The 18,328-nt window shown below is 30.8% G+C and overlaps 1 protein-coding gene across 2 annotated transcripts; it reads left to right on the top strand.

Moving 5' to 3' along the window:
* Positions 1-2,511: 2,511 nt before the first annotated feature.
* Positions 2,512-16,861, top strand: LOC129914048 (discs overgrown protein kinase). 2 transcript variants are annotated; one of them, XM_055993088.1, is made up of 4 exons: positions 2,512-3,523; positions 3,586-3,620; positions 14,632-14,716; positions 14,791-16,861. In XM_055993088.1, the coding sequence occupies exon 4, from the start codon at positions 14,953-14,955 to the stop codon at positions 16,183-16,185; it is 1,233 nt and encodes a 410-aa protein (XP_055849063.1). In that variant the 5' UTR covers positions 2,512-3,523; positions 3,586-3,620; positions 14,632-14,716; positions 14,791-14,952; the 3' UTR covers positions 16,186-16,861. The 2 variants fall into 2 exon arrangements, with proteins under 2 accessions (XP_055849063.1, XP_055849062.1); XM_055993087.1 differs by lacking the exon at positions 3,586-3,620.
* The last annotated feature ends 1,467 nt before the right edge of the window (positions 16,862-18,328 follow it).

Genomic DNA, 18,328 nt, shown 5'->3' with positions numbered 1-18,328 from the left:
CAAAGTAAAAATAATAAAAGTACAAATCAAAAAATTCAAGAAAAAACATCAGAAAATTAGTTTTAAACAAAAACAAAATCAATTTAATTTCGTTCAAGATTTCGTTAACGAAATTATTTATTGAAAAATTTGTTTCGGTAGGCTTAAACAATTAAGCCCGACGGGCTAAGATGTAGTTGCATTTAACACGTAAATTGCTTAGCCCAGACTGCATTTTTTTTTGTCCAGTTAAGCCCAATCGTAATAAAAAACACACCCATATCTTAGGCTGTGTGAATTTGACTAAATATTTAGCCGAGGATATATTTTTGACATTTTGTATGTCTGTTGAATAAAACATTTATTTTTAGCTACATATTTTTTTTTTGTTGCAAAGCAAAAGAATTAATACTGTTTAAAATATTTAATCCGTGGATAAGCTACTTTTATCTTCTGAAATCGGTGGTATAACTGGGGTTTAGCACTGGTTCAAGGTTCATTATATATGTTAAAACAGCCAAATTCAACATAAAACCAAAGTTGACCCACAGCTCATCCGAGTTAAATTCCTGAACCAAGGTTGATCCACGTTATAAATATAAATATTTACAATTTAGGGTAGAGTTGCCTATTTTCGGCCGTCTCCAGTTTCCGGCCACCTTTCGAAAATTCGTTATAACTAGTGATTTCGAAGGGGTTTATTCCAAACATCCACTAAGCGTTTTTGTCCTGTGAATTTTATTTTTGCATTTACATTCACTTACAATTTTTTTTTTTTTTTCATCATCAATAAACAATAAAGTGAAATAATATTAGGGGTATTCAAAAAAGTGTAAAAATGCAAAATTTTGTTTTCTACTACTAAAACTACAATAGACAACTTTTGCACCATTGTATTTTATTTTTGCAATAGGGTTAGGGTTTAGCAAAAGTGTAAAAAAAATTGTAGTGTGTATATTTGGTTGTTTTATTTTAAGAAAATGTTACACTTTTGCACTTTTACAACGATACAAGACCATTTGCATCGAATCGTGAATACCCCTATTAAGTTGAAAAATATTAAGTCTGTTCAGCGAGGATTTTTCTAGATCAGAACAGAACAGGACAGCACAGTTTCGTGAGAAACGTCAGATCAAGTTAGAACAGTCATTTAAACGTCAGGTGTCAAAGTAAAAAAAAAAAAAACAAATTGTAAATTATATGAATTTTTTGCTTATCGGTTCTCGTTAGTTTTATATATTTTTTGAGTTTTTACTGCGGAAAATATAATTAAAAATTGTTTTTAGTTAGAAAAACCACGAGCACCCGAGAAATATTCGCACAATTAAATCAAAACAAAAACAAAAAATGACAGCTTTGCTTTTGACACTTCTCACGCATCTGTTCTAACCTGATCTGACTCAAAAGCAAGAACAGAAAATCCTGTTCTAAACTGTTCTAGTTTTGTCAATGAACAGGAAACTAGAACAGTTCAGCACAGAAAAAATCTCAATGAACAGCAAAAAGCTGTACTTTTCTGCCTAGAACAGTCCAGCACAGCGTCAGTGAACAGACTTATTGATTTCCCTTAATTCACACTCATAATAATAATAATCTATTACTTTCCCAATTTTCTTTCTTTATTTTCAGTTTTTGATTATTTATTACAAAAAATTACATAAATCTTTCTGCAAAAATGCATTCTCTGAAGATACAAATTTAACTGGGTCCTAAGCAGGGTAAATTTTTGATAGCTGAAAATTCTTGTATTCACCTCAATTATGTCAAAAATGTATCCTCGGCTAAATATTAACCTAATTCACACACGGCCATAAAACATAAAAAGTATAGGTACCATGTTAGCATGGTAAAATGATAGGTAAATGTTGTAAATGAGCTGTCAAAATTTGTACGCGGAAGCCGAATGGGTAAAAAACCAGAATGTATGTAATTGGAAAGTAAAAAATAACAAACACAGACAGAGACCTAATTTCTACCTAAAGGAAATAGAGAGATAGAAAAAAAATAAAACATATTAATGTTTCAAAATGGCCACTCAAATGGCAATTTTTTTAACTTCTATGTAAACGTCCACTTTTTTTCAAAATGTAGCAATATTTTAAAATGGCTAAATAATGTGCATTTCTTGTGCCAAGAATATAATTAATATTATTTAAATTTCTACCTGCTGCCAAAAGTTAAATGTGAATTTGGCATCCTCTGTATTCAATACCTGATGGAATCATAACCGATTTTTTTGTGACAACCAACTAGATGTAGCCCTAGCTTAACATACCATTTTGTGCGTGCCCTTAAGTTTTAATCTTTCAAATGCCCACAGCGCCACTGCTTTAAATTTTTCTCTCTACAACTAAAATCCGAGAACACAAAGAAAAAAAAAAACACAAAATTTTCACACATCATCATCAATTTTAACACACACTACTACACAAATTTCCTATCCATATACAACTAGATGTCATTTTGCTCAATACTATCTACATCTGTATATGTTTTCCACTGAAAGAAAAAATCCATGTCGTGAAAAATGTCAAATAAAAATTTTTTTTGTCAAAATGGCGATCGCAGAATTTAATATATTTTTCTAATTCGTTTTTTTCTTCAAAAATGCCCAAGTAGAATTAAATAAAATCGCCATAGATTTATAAAAATATCATACAACAAATTGAGAACATTTTTTTATTTGTTTTATAATTTAATTTAAAAAAACAAATCAAAGACAAAAAGAATTAAAAAATAAAGAAGAAAAAATTTCTTCATATCGCATGTGTTTTTCGTGTTCGTGGTGGCACACACAATAACCAAAACCAACCAACCAACATCATCATCCAACAAAATTCATCATTGTTCACACGAATTTTTCAATATTTCTTTATTTTTTTTTATTTATAATTTCGTTGAAAGAATATTTTATTTTGTAATAATTTATATAAAAATTCAAACAAAATCTATACAAAAAAATATTAAAAGAAAAGAGTGGAAAAGAAAAAGAATCCCTGCAATCTCGTCGTTCGTCGTGTCGCTTTCTCTCTACACCACCTCTGCTCTGGCAAAAGTAGAAGAAGAAAAAAGTTAGCTTCCGGATTTGTGGAATTGCTGCTGCACAGCACAATGCAAAGCTGTGATTCAGCTGTGACATCGTTTTCGAGTGTTTTTTCGTTTTCTCGATTTTGATGATGATAAATTTGTAATCCTTCGTCAACTGACTGTTAAAAAGGATTGCAATTGGAAAACGAGAAAGGTGCACCCAAAACAAGAAAAAACACAAAAACAACTGTTGTTATTGGAGAGAAGAAGCTATAACCCGAGAAAGGTTGCCTCGACGTCTTCGTTGAGTGTCCTATAAGAAAAATAAAACAAAAAAAAAAGAAAACCTGTTCTGGAATTAAGGTTCAATTTTCTGCGGAACATTTTTCATCATCTCTCTAAGCCAAGAAGAAGGGGTGGATATCAAAACATTTGTTTCGATTGTGTTTTTTTTTCTTTCTTAATTTTATTTTTAATATAAAATTCGAAAAGCAGCGCATCTTTAAAGATTTTGGAGGTAAGTTTGGTTCAAATTATAATATTTTCTTATTTTTGTAAAAATATTGTTTTTATTTATAGCCAAATAATAAGCCAAGTTATCAGGAAAGAAAGGGGTTTGTGTTTTCATGTTTTTTTTTTCGTCTGTTTTTCTTTTCTCTCTGTTGCTATTCGATTCTTATTCTTGTTTTTTGTGTGTGTAACATGCGTAGATCAGATGTGTATCAAATATTCTTTCTTTTCTATCCAAAAAAAAAGGTTTATAATATTTTTCTAAACAAAGTAGGTTCTTTCTTTTAACTTCTGACGTATGCAACTTAAAAAATTAAAAAACATTTGAGTTGCTCCATGTACTATTGTTAGGTTTTTTGTTTTAAATATATTTTTAATATTTGCAATTTACATTTAAGTAACAACAATTTAGAAAATAAAACTAAAAGTCATATTATGTTATTGATTAATTACGTGAAATTAACTTTGAAAAACTTGTATATTTGGATAAGCAAATGACGCTTCCATTTGTTTTAGAAGTTTTCAAGAAAAACTTTTTTTTTTATACTGCCATTTAAACTCTTCATATTTGATACTTACACGTGAATAGAATAGCAAAATAGGCCTGAAAACTTTGCTTTAAAAGATGAAAATGTAACCTGAGATAGCGGCTCATATGCCAAAAGAATGAGCTTAATGACATAGAATGAGCTCTATTTCACTTTTCAGTACATTCTCTTGAGATCTCGTTGGCCCAGAATTACAAGGTTCTAAGCGCCATTTTTACAAAAAATTAGTTATGGGTATCGTTGGGTTCAAACGCTATCGAATGAGCGTACTGGCATGTACCATAATTTACCCTATAAAACGTAAAACGAAAAAAACTATGTTTCTATCAACCAAAATGTAGATATTTTAAGAATTATAAGGTTCTATGTAGCAAAATTGGCTGATAGAACTTTGTTATTCTTATTTTAGTCAGTAAAAAATTTACCCATAATTTTATTGAAATAGAACTTTGTGTTTCTTATTTTTGTACATATAACCTTCTAATTGTTATCAAATTATCGAAAAAAAAATCAAATTTCTATGAGTGGGTTTTATGTTGTTGGGTAAATTTTTCAGTATTGCAAAATCTTTAGTTAATAAAATAATTAAATTAATATCATTTTTTTAATGTTTAACAACTCAAATTTACACAGAGGTTTACCGAGATGCCTAAGATTATAGCTTTTTTTTTTTTTATTTAAAGAATTTAAGTAATTTTATCCATAAAGTACCTAAAAATACTGCACTGGGTACTTCATACATATTACGCAAATACTACAATATGTTTTTTTTTTTTACTTAAAACTATGTTAAAATCAAGTTTTTATTTGATATTCATTTAAAACCAGATTTCTGCTGCTTTTATAATAGTTTTATATAGCTTTATAAGCAATCTCCATATATGCTTACTTAACCATTACATGGTTTTATGTGGTACATAGAACCACCACCGAAGTTTGAACTACTTCAATTGGCTTATAGAACTTTGTGAAAAAAATTTAAATTAAAATTTAAAGAAAACCTCTTCATTAATAAATAAATTAATTATTGTTTAATTATATTTTATCAATTATCTATCGTTTGCTATCATTCAAACTTAAATTAATAGTCATTTAGTACAAAATCTGAGCATCAAAAACTTAAAAGTGCACATAGAACCTATTAATTCTGGGCCGACGATCTATCCCAAGAAAATAAAATAAATCTCAAAAAAATGTACTGAAAAAGTAGATAACAGATTTTTATTGCATACGACCCAATGTCTTACAAACGACATTAAAAAAAATAGAAAAATATCAGGTTATTTAAGAAGTTCACGTCTTTGGATTCTCAAAATCAAAATAAATGGTGACGAATAAAGTTCTTCAATATTTGATTAAATAAGACACTGATTCATCACGCAGAATTTGTTGCATAAAATCCAAATCAACTGAATAGATACTTACTCTTTATGTTTAATTCTGGGGCCAAATCATCGCATCCGTTGACGAAACCTCAAGTTTACGAAAGACAATTACGTGTTACATTAAACGAGCACAGCGATTGGGATGACGGCATACATTAGCAAACAGAACGTAATTTTTGGTAGAATCTACAACTGCATATAGGCCAAATATAATTGTGTGACAAATTTGACTTCGTCGACCCCTATAAGGCGCCTGACTCAAGAATCAATATTGCCTTCTAAAGATATGAGAGTGTAAATGGCGTGGGTTCGAGTCCAACTTTTTGGAAAGAATTTTTTTTTTTATTATTTTTATTTTAAGAGTTTTATTATTTTTTGGCTAATCACGTCGTTTTATTTTTAAAATCTAATTTTTTCCATATAATTCTAATGTGATTAATTATTTTTTTTCTTTAATCAATGGTCTGAATGGGGGTTGGTGCTGGAGCTTTGAACTCTTTTGGTGAAATTTTATTTTGTTAATATATGCCCTAAAGTAGTTTTCGTGATTTCAAACAGTTTAATTATTTTTAAAATAAGATATACTTTTATTTTCTTTACTTTTTGAACCCGTTAACAATTTGTTCGAAAGCTTCAAACCAAACGAAAGACATTCCGTTTAGTTGAATACGAAGTCGTTTGCCGTACGTATGACATCATGCCAAATTAACAGAGGTCGAACTACGGCATACGTTCGTTAACGCTTTGACCATTGCTCTCTCTATTTAATTAGAAGAAAATGATAGGGACATAAAGCGTCAATACGTTAACGTACGTATGCCGTAGTTCGACCCTAGATTTCGTTCACGAGTTACTCATTAACGTATGCGACGATTTGACCCCTGAGTTTAGTAGTCGAATTATTTTTCAAAATTAGGTCGTCAAAGAGGGTTTTTCAGATTATTTTATTTTCCGGTAAGATTATTTTCAGGCGATGATCTAATAACTGCAATTAATCGATTTACGATTTACTTACTTAATTAAGTTGACCAACGTGGTCAGGCAACTACAATCTGCTGTAGATTTGGGCCTTAACCAACAAGCTTCGCTTGTAGCTGTGGCTGTAGCAAGGTAATTCGCTGTGGTACAAGTCGATTCGACTTTTACTTCAAGCTACCAGCGCAATGACTTTTGACGTTTCTATTCGGGTTGTTCAGTAAAAATTTTTTTTTTCAACGCACTTGATATTTCAGTACGCCACATATTTTGTTCATCTTTTCTACATTTTGAGCGATTTTATTTGACATTTTGTACCACGGCGATTTTCTTAACTACCAGCGAATTTGCATTCTGTTCCATCAATTATTCTTAGCTCGCTGTTTCCAATTTCGCACGCTAAGTTGATTAAGGTCCCCACTTGTTTGTGCCACCTCATTGTCCTTATTTCGTTTGCTAGGGTCTTCATTAGTAAATCCGTCCGTATCCGAGGTTTGTCGTCTTTCCAAAACTACATCCTACTTCTAGTCGGGCAGTTACCCCGATGGCTGAAGCACCCAACCTGGAGGGCTACGGCATTTAATGACTCCAAGGAAGATAGGTTGGCTAAGCCTTATAGACCGGTGCTCTGAAAACGTCCGAGTACCTCATATAAGGTGTTCACAAAGTAGTTCGGCCTTACTTGCACTAGTGACGCTACCGTGAATTCTACAAAAAGAAATCTTCCGCTACCGTCATTTGTTGAAAGTGCCCTGGTGGAAACGCTCCTTCGTTAGAGGAGGCGGAGTAATTAGTAGCAACAGCCTACTCTGCTTCGACTTGTCGACCATGGGAGGCCCTTCTTTGAAAACAAGTTTCGCAATCGCATAGCTCTAGTGTTCTTAGTAAGAGTCACCGTAAGCCCCCCATCCGCAACGGCAAGGCTTATCCCCATGGACGATTTACTTAAAAAATCTTAACAAAAAGTAAAATAATGTCAACGTAACGTTAAGAAAGCTCATTGTTTGTGTTTTATAGTTTAATTTAGTCAATGAGTTAATCAATTTCCGCATTCCTTACCTTAACGATAATCATCTTGGTGATAAACGTTATTCCAAATGGCGATATGATATCAATAATAAATAAAAATAACACCGAAACAATTCATTGAAACATTTTTTTTAAGTGATGTTAGAGGTCATTTGAGTTTTATAGACAAACTGTAATAAGAAATATTCTTACTACATGCAAGGAATGGTCCTCACCCCATTCTTAGAGAATATGGTGGTTAATGGAGATAATAATTCAAATTATGTAGCCCCTGCTTTCCAAAACTTAAAAGCTCTAAAAATAAGGAAATGCAACACCGCCAGCGAGTGATATTCACAATAACATGATTGAGTAAGAGAATTTTACTTCGTTTTTGCGATGTTGAATGGACGCAAGAGCTTAAGCCACGTCACGTAGACTACAGGTACCTTGGCCGATGACTAAAATTTACGATCTAAACATGTTAGTACTTGCAATAAAAAGCCCAACATCTCTAATAAACCTGAAAGCACCTAAAATCGAGGAATGACAATAAGGACATGAGTGAATGATAGTCACAGAAATCTTTTTGAGTAAAAGACTTACACAACGGGTTTTGAGCTGAAGGAACTTGCTTCAGGTTTTGGGACGCTGAATGGGTACTGTAGCCTGTCACGGCTGCTGCCTTAGAAAATGGATATGAATCAGCGTCCCTACATGTCAAGGTTCAGAAGGAAATACAACATTCTATAATAAGAAACTATTTCCATAAAAGATAAAACATTTTGAATTGTTATTTCTGAATTAAAGAAATATGATTTGGAAAGATAGTTTTTTTTTTATAAAATGGATTTTATAGTCATTCAAAAAAAAATGTATCGATAGGTACATAAACCACTGATTGCTCGAATTTTTCTCCCAATGATATGAAATATCATAAGCTTCAGTAAGTGAACAGATTTTTGGAAAATTATGGATAGATTTTCGATGATTGGCCGTCGTTATTATTTACCATATTGGCTATCTCGAATCACAACCCCCCGAAACTGTTTATAAATTTAATTTCAGTGACAGGGACCTAGACTAAGTGTCTATGTCCAAAATTTTGGAGTACGTTTTTCTAGTAGAAGCCTTTTTTATGATGACATTAGTACAAAAAAAGAAACAGTGAAAAAATGCACATTTTTATTTTCATTGTCCAATTTTCTAGTAGGAAACCTTTGTCAGTACTTTTAATTTTTAAGAAACGATAATTTGTGAATAGAAATATTTGTTAATTTTATTTATTAAAAAAATTATGAAACACAATCTTTTTTTGTTAACAAAAAGTCAAGTGAACACAAAGTGTTTATATTTTTCATATTAAAATCTCGCAGTAGGTGGCATTGCACCTCTTACGTCCGTCATCGTGCATTGTGCTTTAAATCTATCGTCAAACACTTTCATTTTTGCTATTGTCTATTATTATTGTTTACCACAGATAAATCGAACAACTACATCTCAATATTGATTTACACATTGTACCGCCTCAAAGTCTTACAGAACCTCTTATCAGATTAGTGTCTATTTTAAGAACTACCTCATCATCGGAATATCTCACGTTGACCAGTGTTATTATTTTTTTTCTAAACAATATCAGCAAATAGCACAAAGTATATATATGCATATACTATACGAGTACAAGTACATATATGAATTTGCTCTGTACGCATGAATTATGTTTATTTATCTTTTGATTTTAATCAGAATTTTCTATTTTTTGCTTTCAGAATATTCATTAAAAATATTAAAATACTCATTTTTTATTGCAAAAAAAAATAAAAGGAAAGAAACTGTAGTAGAGAAAAATAACTATAAACCTTACCTGTTTGTTGAACTTCACAGACAACATAACATGGGTCTTTCAATCCATTGTATCAGTTGATTGTTATTCTGTACTATTTCAGAATTCTGAAATTTTGAACAAAGTTGTTTTTTTGTTTTATATTTACTTTAAAGGGAAAGTAGTGGTGTCTTAAAATAATGTTTATCTTCACATTTATCTTAAGGGTACAGCATTACAATTTAAAATCATTTTTTAATTATATTTCATGTTGTTTTGAATTCCGAATTGATATGCATAAGATGCTAGAACGTGTAGGTTGGGTCAATACAAGCATGAAATCGAACCTTGCCCCTTTTTTAGCAGGAGGGGAACTTTTAACACTTACAATACTGTGCTATAGTTTTTTTTTAAACCAAAAATATATATCATTTTAAATTCTTATCAATAAGAGTTGTAGAAAAATTTAAAATTTGAAGAAAACGACCTATTCGTTTCGGCTAAAGTATCAGGAGTGTAAACATGTCTCCAAGTAGTTTTTTATAGTTTAGTGCCTACGCCTTTTTTAGCACGTTAGTATTTTAGGTCGGATCATCACTTTAAGGAACTTTTCACCCCTTCGTTCTTTCATTTGTTGTGTTTGAGAGAAACAATTCCAAAAATTGTTTTTTTGTATTCAAGGCCATCAAAAGGTTTATTTAAACATTGTGGAAAAGCCACAAGGTGCGAACTGCGAAGTATGCTAAAGACCATTATAGTGCATAATTGTCCACGTAAATGGCAAATTATCGTCAGTAAAGAGCTCCATTTGTTTGATGTCCTTATACGGATACTTTTCTATACGCTGCTCTATTTTTATTATAAGACCTACACCGTGCCCTAAGAACGGAGCCTACACCACGATTCATCCACCTCCGTGTTTCACAGTTTTTTTCCGTGTTTCTTTAATTAAGCTCCTGCATCGGTGGACGTGGACGCCAAAAATGACACTCTTAGAGCCCAAACGGTTTAGTTTTTACTCCCAAGAACATTTTAATATCGACTTTGATCCGTAAACTCTTGCGAACTTAAGCGAACTTCAAGCTAGGTAGATAAAAAAAAAACATTCCTTATGGTAAAAACAATCTTATCTCGTTCTAATGATTTCTGATATCTTCAGATATTGATAGAAAAGTAATTATTATAGAAATTAATATCAAAGTCTAGCCCTTAAACAGAAATTAGAGTAAAAATGTACGACGCAGTCATGTACTTTATATATATAACTTACAATCTCAAATGAAAGTGGCAACAAAATATGCGATTAGTATTCTAATTGCATAGATGCAATAGCAACAGAGTGCAAAGAAGATGTGAAGCAAGCATTCAAGTGTTAACCAGCTGTTATATTGATGTTTTTTTTTTTTTGTATTTCTTTTATTACAATTTTATGTTTGATAATCGGATAACCTAGAAAAAAAAAGAATCTTCCTCTTTTGACTGTTTACTAACATTTTGATAAAGACGATGTCATAAATCTACAAGTATTGATATTATAGGAAAAATATGAAAGTCATTGAGTATTCAAAACTATTCGTGAGATAGAAACATTCATTTTATGTGTTATGTATTTATCTTAAAAGATAAGTTAAATGCAGATTTATTGTTTGTGTTGATCGACTTGGTGTCTTGAATGTGTTTGAATTTCGAATACTAAATTAGTCATTATGTAGAAAAGTCTGATGAGTGATAAACTGTGATTAGTAATATTTTTCAAGAACTCAAGTGAAATGATAGTGACAATCAGAATTTATTTTAATACTTAAGGTGAGAATTTGAATGAAGTGAATTCAAAACAAAGAATATTTGTATACAACTTTTTTTTGTATTAAACAAACAAATAACAATTTTCATCGAAATTCTTTCAAGTGTAATTTTATCCAGTTTAATTGTGGAAGTTATGTGACTTATTAGGTCGCTTAATTGATTTTCTCAGTCATAAGTTAGTATTTTTCTTAAGTTTTACTTATCGATCTTTTGGAGAAAGTAAAAATATTGATGTTTATGTTAAGATAATTATTACATCTTAAAATTTGGAACTAAAAAAAATACAGTCAGTCCAACCATGCTTCAAAGATCTTTCCTGATCCTGAGCATGATGTTTTTAGTCATCGTGACTAAGCGTTTTTGTATCCGAGGTGTTTTGGTCATTAAAATATAGTCAATACACCGTTTTCCTTGTTGTCTGGAACCTAGTGTTGAAGATTGCGGGTCACTTTTTATGTTGTTTCCTTCACTCCACTTAGAGTAACATTTTAGTACTTATTTTTAGGTCCAGGTTATGTAACCCAGTTTTTTCTACAATTTTATTCGCGAATCAAAATCAAAACAAAATGCGTTAAAAATCAAAAGTTGTAGAAAAACGCACGGGTTGTTTAAACAATATACAAAACTTTATACTTTTAAACATAATTTGACTGGACTAATTCTAAGTTTCATAGACTGGAAAAGTTGGATCAAAACAAGAAAAAACCTATGGAAAAGCATAGCCTTTTAAAATATTTTTTTTTTTTTTAAATATCAAAAGCTTTTTAACATTTCAATCATCAATTGACTTGAAAGCATTGAATAATTACAAATAGAAGTGGACACCCAGGGAAACTTCCGCTGTAAAATTGTCGTCGCTAGTATCGTGCGTTGAATTAAAAAAGCAAATCCAACAATCCAAAAGCAAAGCCAACAATCCAAAAGCAAATCCAGCAACCCAAAATCAAATCCTAAACAGCTTATACATATAGATAAAAGTTTTCCTATTTTAAAAAATGGAGATAGCCTAGAGGATAAGGTGAATGTCTGTTAAGTTTACCTGCCTAGGTTCGAATCTGACGGGAAATTGAGATTGTTTTTTTTTTTTACATTACTAGAATAAAAATTAATTAAATTTCTCAAAAAAAATCTCCGCAAAAAAAAAAAAAACAATTTCAAATTTTACCGGTATTTGAACCTAGGCCAGTAGGAGTAAAAGGCATCGTCCTTGTTCTCTAGACTAATATGACTTTTCAATATACGAAAACTTATATCAATATAAGCTCTTTGATATGTATAATAATAAATTATTAATTTTTTTATGAAGGTTTAAAAAAATTATTAGTTAAGACTCAACTCGAAAATACATAATAGTTGAGGCGCAAACATGTAGTTCATCTATCTTCCGGTACTCTTATAGTCGCATGAGTAATCTGCGGTGTCACTTCTATTTGTAATTATTCAATGCTTGAAAGCCTAGCGAATAGTACAATAAAATTCAACAAGAATTTGGGGACACTTCATTATTAATCTGACTATCTTTGCATTTATTGTTTCTTGAAGTCTAAGGTATAAAAATACAAATCGGCATATCGTTTCGTTTCTGCTTGAACCTCGTAAGTAAATTTTTTTAAAGATTTGTTTTTTCTCTTAAACATTGCTCTCAAACTTACAGAAAGAATAGATACACGGGTTTTAGTTTAAAAACAACTCAATCAATATGTCTTAAACGTAACTTGATTTCCTTTTGTTCAATTCATATTTTTAATTTCAAGAAAAATGTATATTTCTTTTAAGAACTGAACAAAATTTTCTGTGTAGATACGTGGTTCACGCAGAAACGGGACGATATTCCTCCTTCCCGCATTTCTCCCAAATTTAATTACTACTCATTTAATTTCCTATAGATTATAAGGAAAATTGTGAGAGGAAAATATATTTGAGCATTGACGCTCTGTAGTTACTACTTCAGAAGTTAAAGAGCGCAAAAGTTCCCGATTTTTTTTTTAAGTTTTAATATAAAAGATGAAATTAAAGCAATTTAATGTAAAGGGTAATTGCATGACAAAGTGGACACAATTTTGAACAAATTATGCAGTTATTTTTACTTTTTCCAATAGAAAACTAATTTTTGCAAACGGCAACTCTTTATGAAAGTTGCAAGAAAAAATTCTTTGTTATGTCCCCTTATGGCTTGAAATTAAATTCAGGGAGTATAAATAATCTAAAAGCATTTTTAAAGCATAAGTTTGCAAACTACAGAAGAATTTAACATGGAACATGGCGGAAAAACAAGCCCACAGAAAACACGATAAATCTAATAGTGAGGATGACAGTATCCCCTCGTGATTGCTAAAATAAATTAACTTTAAAGCAAGCTTTGTTACACAATATTCGATTTTAAAATAACTTGAATGAAAATGCATCTATTCTTTGCTTTTGCAACTACAAATCGCAGGCAACATGAGTTACCAAAATAATGTAACTTGAGTTGCCTAAATATTTTCAAATATTTTCTCGGGATATTGCACAAATGTTTGGTTTTTTCATTAATTTTAAAAGCTTCTAATTTTGTATGTATGGAATCTTCATTAAAAACAAATTAAGATACTTAGTTTCACAGAAAAACTTCATACTGTCGGAATCTTAAAACTCGTGTTCGATTATTGTAACGTGAGTTGCCAACAGACTTTTATTTTTCCCAAACAAATGCTAAAAATAAAGAAAATTTGTTTGCTTGATTATTATGAAAGTAAAAGTTATGCTACATTCATGGACAGTATTTTCATCAATTTATATTAAAATTGACAAAAAAAAAAAATGATTTATGTATTGGAAATTTTTGTGAATGTAACGTGAGTTATCATGGAATTGCCCCAAAGATGAAATAATTTGTAGATTCCTTCTCATTAATAATGTTACTTATTATTACTCTCTTAAAAATGATTTTAATTTCGATGGCAACAAATAAAATAACAAATATGGAATAAACTTTAAAAAAAACTAACTATGAGGCATAAGGAGCCTAACACCTTTGTAGTTGGTCCAATTTAGAGCATCTTCTTTCTTGTACATGAAGGGACTGGAAATCGCTCACTATGACGAGTTTACATTCATTAGACATTCTTTCTTTCGACCAAATTGTACAAATTGTGTAGGTTTCTGAGCAAATGCGCCTTGAGTATTAATATTGCTTTCGAACGTCTTATCGGGTGGATGGATATTTTGACTGTCATCGTCCAAGGGGATTGGTGTGCTCGACACGGGCTTGATCGGTAATCTTCCCTTTTTTTTTTACTTTTCAAGTTTTTGGACTTGAAGGCATTGTAGTGTAGAAGATACCCAGTTTTCAAATGTAATAGTTAAAATTGTTAGAGTTAGACGCGTTTGTATGTAGTACATTTTTGTTTTATGCGTGTGTTCTATTTGTTTTGATCGAAAGTATTAATTATGAAAATGTAAATCTGTCTACACTTCACCACCCACGTCCTTAGAATTCCTTGGTATTTAACTTGGCACCCTTAAATAATTCTCTAAAACATTTATTCAACGAAAAACTGCTATAATATATTTTTTTTTTTTACTTTTTCAGATCGAAAGGAAACTCAAGTGCAACAAGTTGGCATTTATCGTATTAAGATTTAGAACTGTACACAAAAACACTGATACCACTTAAGGTTAGTTCTATTCTTTATATAAAATCCAAATTCAATTTATAAATTTTTTTTTTTTTTTTCATTTCTGGTTTTAGAATTCGAAACTTTTGTTTAGTTGATAAAAAATAAATTAGAAATAATTTAATCACAAACAATTAGAAAAAGAAGAGATTACACTCACCAAACCAATTTTTAAAAATATATAAATTTTGTTAATCAACAAATACAAAAAATAACAGAAAAAAAAAACTACAAAAATGGAGTTACGTGTTGGAAACAAATACAGATTAGGCCGAAAAATCGGTTCTGGTTCATTTGGTGATATCTACCTGGGCACAACAATCAACACGGGCGAAGAAGTCGCCATCAAATTAGAATGTATCCGAACAAAACACCCACAATTGCACATTGAAAGTAAATTTTATAAAATGATGCAAGGCGGTATTGGTATACCGCGCATAATATGGTGTGGCTCTGAAGGCGATTATAATGTCATGGTTATGGAACTACTTGGTCCATCTCTAGAGGATCTATTTAATTTTTGTGCGAGACGTTTCTCACTCAAAACCGTACTTTTGCTGGCCGATCAAATGATATCACGTATCGACTACATACACTCACGAGACTTCATCCACCGGGACATCAAACCAGACAACTTCCTAATGGGCCTCGGCAAAAAGGGTAACTTAGTATATATCATAGATTTTGGTTTAGCGAAAAAATTCCGTGATACACGAACCCTGCGACATATACCGTATCGAGAAAATAAAAATCTCACCGGTACTGCTCGTTATGCCTCCATTAATACCCACTTAGGAATTGAACAATCACGTCGTGACGATCTAGAATCCTTAGGCTATGTTCTCATGTATTTCAATTTGGGTGCGCTCCCTTGGCAAGGCTTGAAGGCCGCCAATAAACGACAAAAATATGAACGTATTTCCGAGAAGAAACTCTCCACAACGATATTGTCCCTGTGCAAGGGTTTCCCCAATGAGTTTGTCAACTATTTAAATTTCTGCCGTCAAATGCATTTCGAACAACGTCCAGATTACTGCTACTTGCGTAAGTTGTTCCGCAATTTGTTCCATCGTTTGGGCTTCACCTATGACTATGTCTTCGACTGGAATCTCCTGAAATTCGGCGGACCACGCAATCCGGCCGTTCAGCAGCAGCAAGAAGATGGCACTGGCGAGGCGAATGCAGCGAACAAACAAAATCCACAGATTGTTAGCAGTCATACAGCTGTGGTGCCAAGTTCTGGAGGCGGTGGCGGTTTGGTCAGCAATTCTGGTGGTGGCGGCGGTGGTGGAAATGCACCCATGGTTGGAGCTAGCGGCACTGGCAGTGGCGCTGTTGGTGCTATCGATGACTCAATGGCCGTTGCAACAAATTCGTCTAGGCCTTACGATACGCCCGAACGGCGTCCCTCAATCCGTATCCGGGGAGGGCCAACGGTCGTTGTTAATGACAGTAGAAACAATAAATAATACATTGTCTAAACAAAAAAAAAACCGGTTCATAAAAACAAAAAAACACATTTTTAAACGTGGTATTTATTTAAACAAAAAAACATAAAAAAATACTACTGAAGAAAAACATTAAAAAAAAAATGATTAATCAATAAGAATTTTTTTTAAGTGCAAGCATGATCGTCGCACTTTTAGCTTCGTGAAGGAGAGTTTCTTAACCTACACACACATCAGGATCAGAATTGTGCATTTTATTTTACTCTTTCTAACCCCAAGTTAAAGTATAAAAAATAAGCTCCGCTTAGCAATCATAATTTTCGATTAAAACAAAAAATCCATTGTTAAACGGGAATAGCAACAAATAATAATAAAAAAAGAAACAACCTTTTGTGAACTAGAAGCAACACTTCATCTGTGAAATAAATAGCTCGTGGCTTTTTTGCTTTTAAATTCCCAAAACCCTAAAAACAAAACAAAAATGAAAACGATCTTATATGAATCCTAAAAGCCAACACACACACACACATACATACACACCCACAATAAATTTAAAATTAAACACAAAAAAAAAAAAAACAAAACCTTTTTAAACGGACAACGGAACGTCCCTGTTTAAAAAATAAACGTTTTGCTATCAACAAAAAATATAAAAAAAAATAATAATAATTCTCTTATTAATATTTAGTTTTTCTTAGCTATAAATAATAAAATACAAACAAAAAAAAAAACAAAAAACAAATTTATAAATATATTAATTAATAATAATAAAAGTGAATATCGTAATGAGATAGGAATTCATTATACAATTCATTCAAAATAAAAACAAAAAAAAAAACAAACATCATTTAATTCATTCATAGAATTAACCACAAAATAAAAAAAAAACAAAGCAAACAAAAATAAATGATATAACAATACATAATAATAAATTAACTGAAGCATTTTTGTTGTAAAATAAATAATATTAATAAAATGAAAAACAAAGGAAAAAAACAAAAAAAAAATACCAATTGTTTTTTTTTTTGTAATAAGAATTATTTTCATTATTATTGAGTTTTTTTTTTTTGTTTCTCCTGATTTAGTTACAATTAAAATTGTGTTAAATAATTTTTTATTACTATGTATTTTTTTTTTATTTTTAGGATATTATAATTTTTTTAAAGAAAAGGAAGAAAAAAATAAATTTTTCTGTTCATTATTATTATTAAATATTATTTTAGTTATACATACTTATTATATAGAAGTGATTTATATAGAAAAGAAAAAAAAAAGGAAACCATTTAACAAAAACAAAAAATTAAACAACTACATTTATAAGTTCGAGATTTGAATAAATAAGAAAGATTGCACTAGAAAACATAAATATAATTGTAAAAAATTTGTTTCTTTATTTTTTTGTTTCTTCTTTTTTTATTTGATAAAACATAAATTTTTTTGTTTCCAATGGGTGGATATAATCGTATTTTGTTTTGTTTGATGTTTTATTTAACTATTGGAAAGGATGAGAATTTGCTAAGACAGTCAAATGCGGTTACAAGGGGTTTATGACGGTATTTTTCTTTTAAAGCTACGTGTGGGAGAAGGACTACAACAAACATCAGCATTAGTAATTTTTCCGAAACCTGAAAGGCTCAATCAAAAAGATTCGCTCTATGAAAATTAAGATAAAAGTTTTTTTAAACAGGAATCTTTTCATCCTTTTTTTTTTTGGAGAGTTTTCAAATAAATATATCAAACAAAAACTGCAAACAAAGATTCATTGAAATGAAAAATATAACAAAAACAAACTAAACTGCATAAAACCTTGGAGAGTCAGTTTAGAATCTTTGAAAACAAAATTGTTTTCAATCTGACTAAAATTTAACAGACAGGCTGAATAAGTGGATGTTGTTGCAGTACTACATATTTTAAATTTCCTTTTATTAACTCTAAGTTCGTGTCTTAGCCATTAATTCTGCGTGAAAAATTACGCAAGGCTGCAGAATTTTAAAATAATATTACTTTTTCGTCATTTTGTGGGTTATCTAACCACGCCCTTTACTTAGAAAATCTCAAGCTATCGATATTTTAAATGCTTAAAAGGGCGGTTGTGAATCTTAAGATTCATAGTTTTACGATTATAAGGTACCTAATAGTTAGTACAAAAGAGTGAGTGCCACGC

This window comes from Episyrphus balteatus, chromosome 3, assembly GCF_945859705.1.
Source record: "Episyrphus balteatus chromosome 3, idEpiBalt1.1, whole genome shotgun sequence".
Classification (NCBI taxonomy): domain Eukaryota; kingdom Metazoa; phylum Arthropoda; class Insecta; order Diptera; family Syrphidae; genus Episyrphus; species Episyrphus balteatus.
The sequence above is the reverse complement of the archived record's forward strand: the minus strand, read 5'-3'. Positions and strand labels throughout refer to the sequence as shown.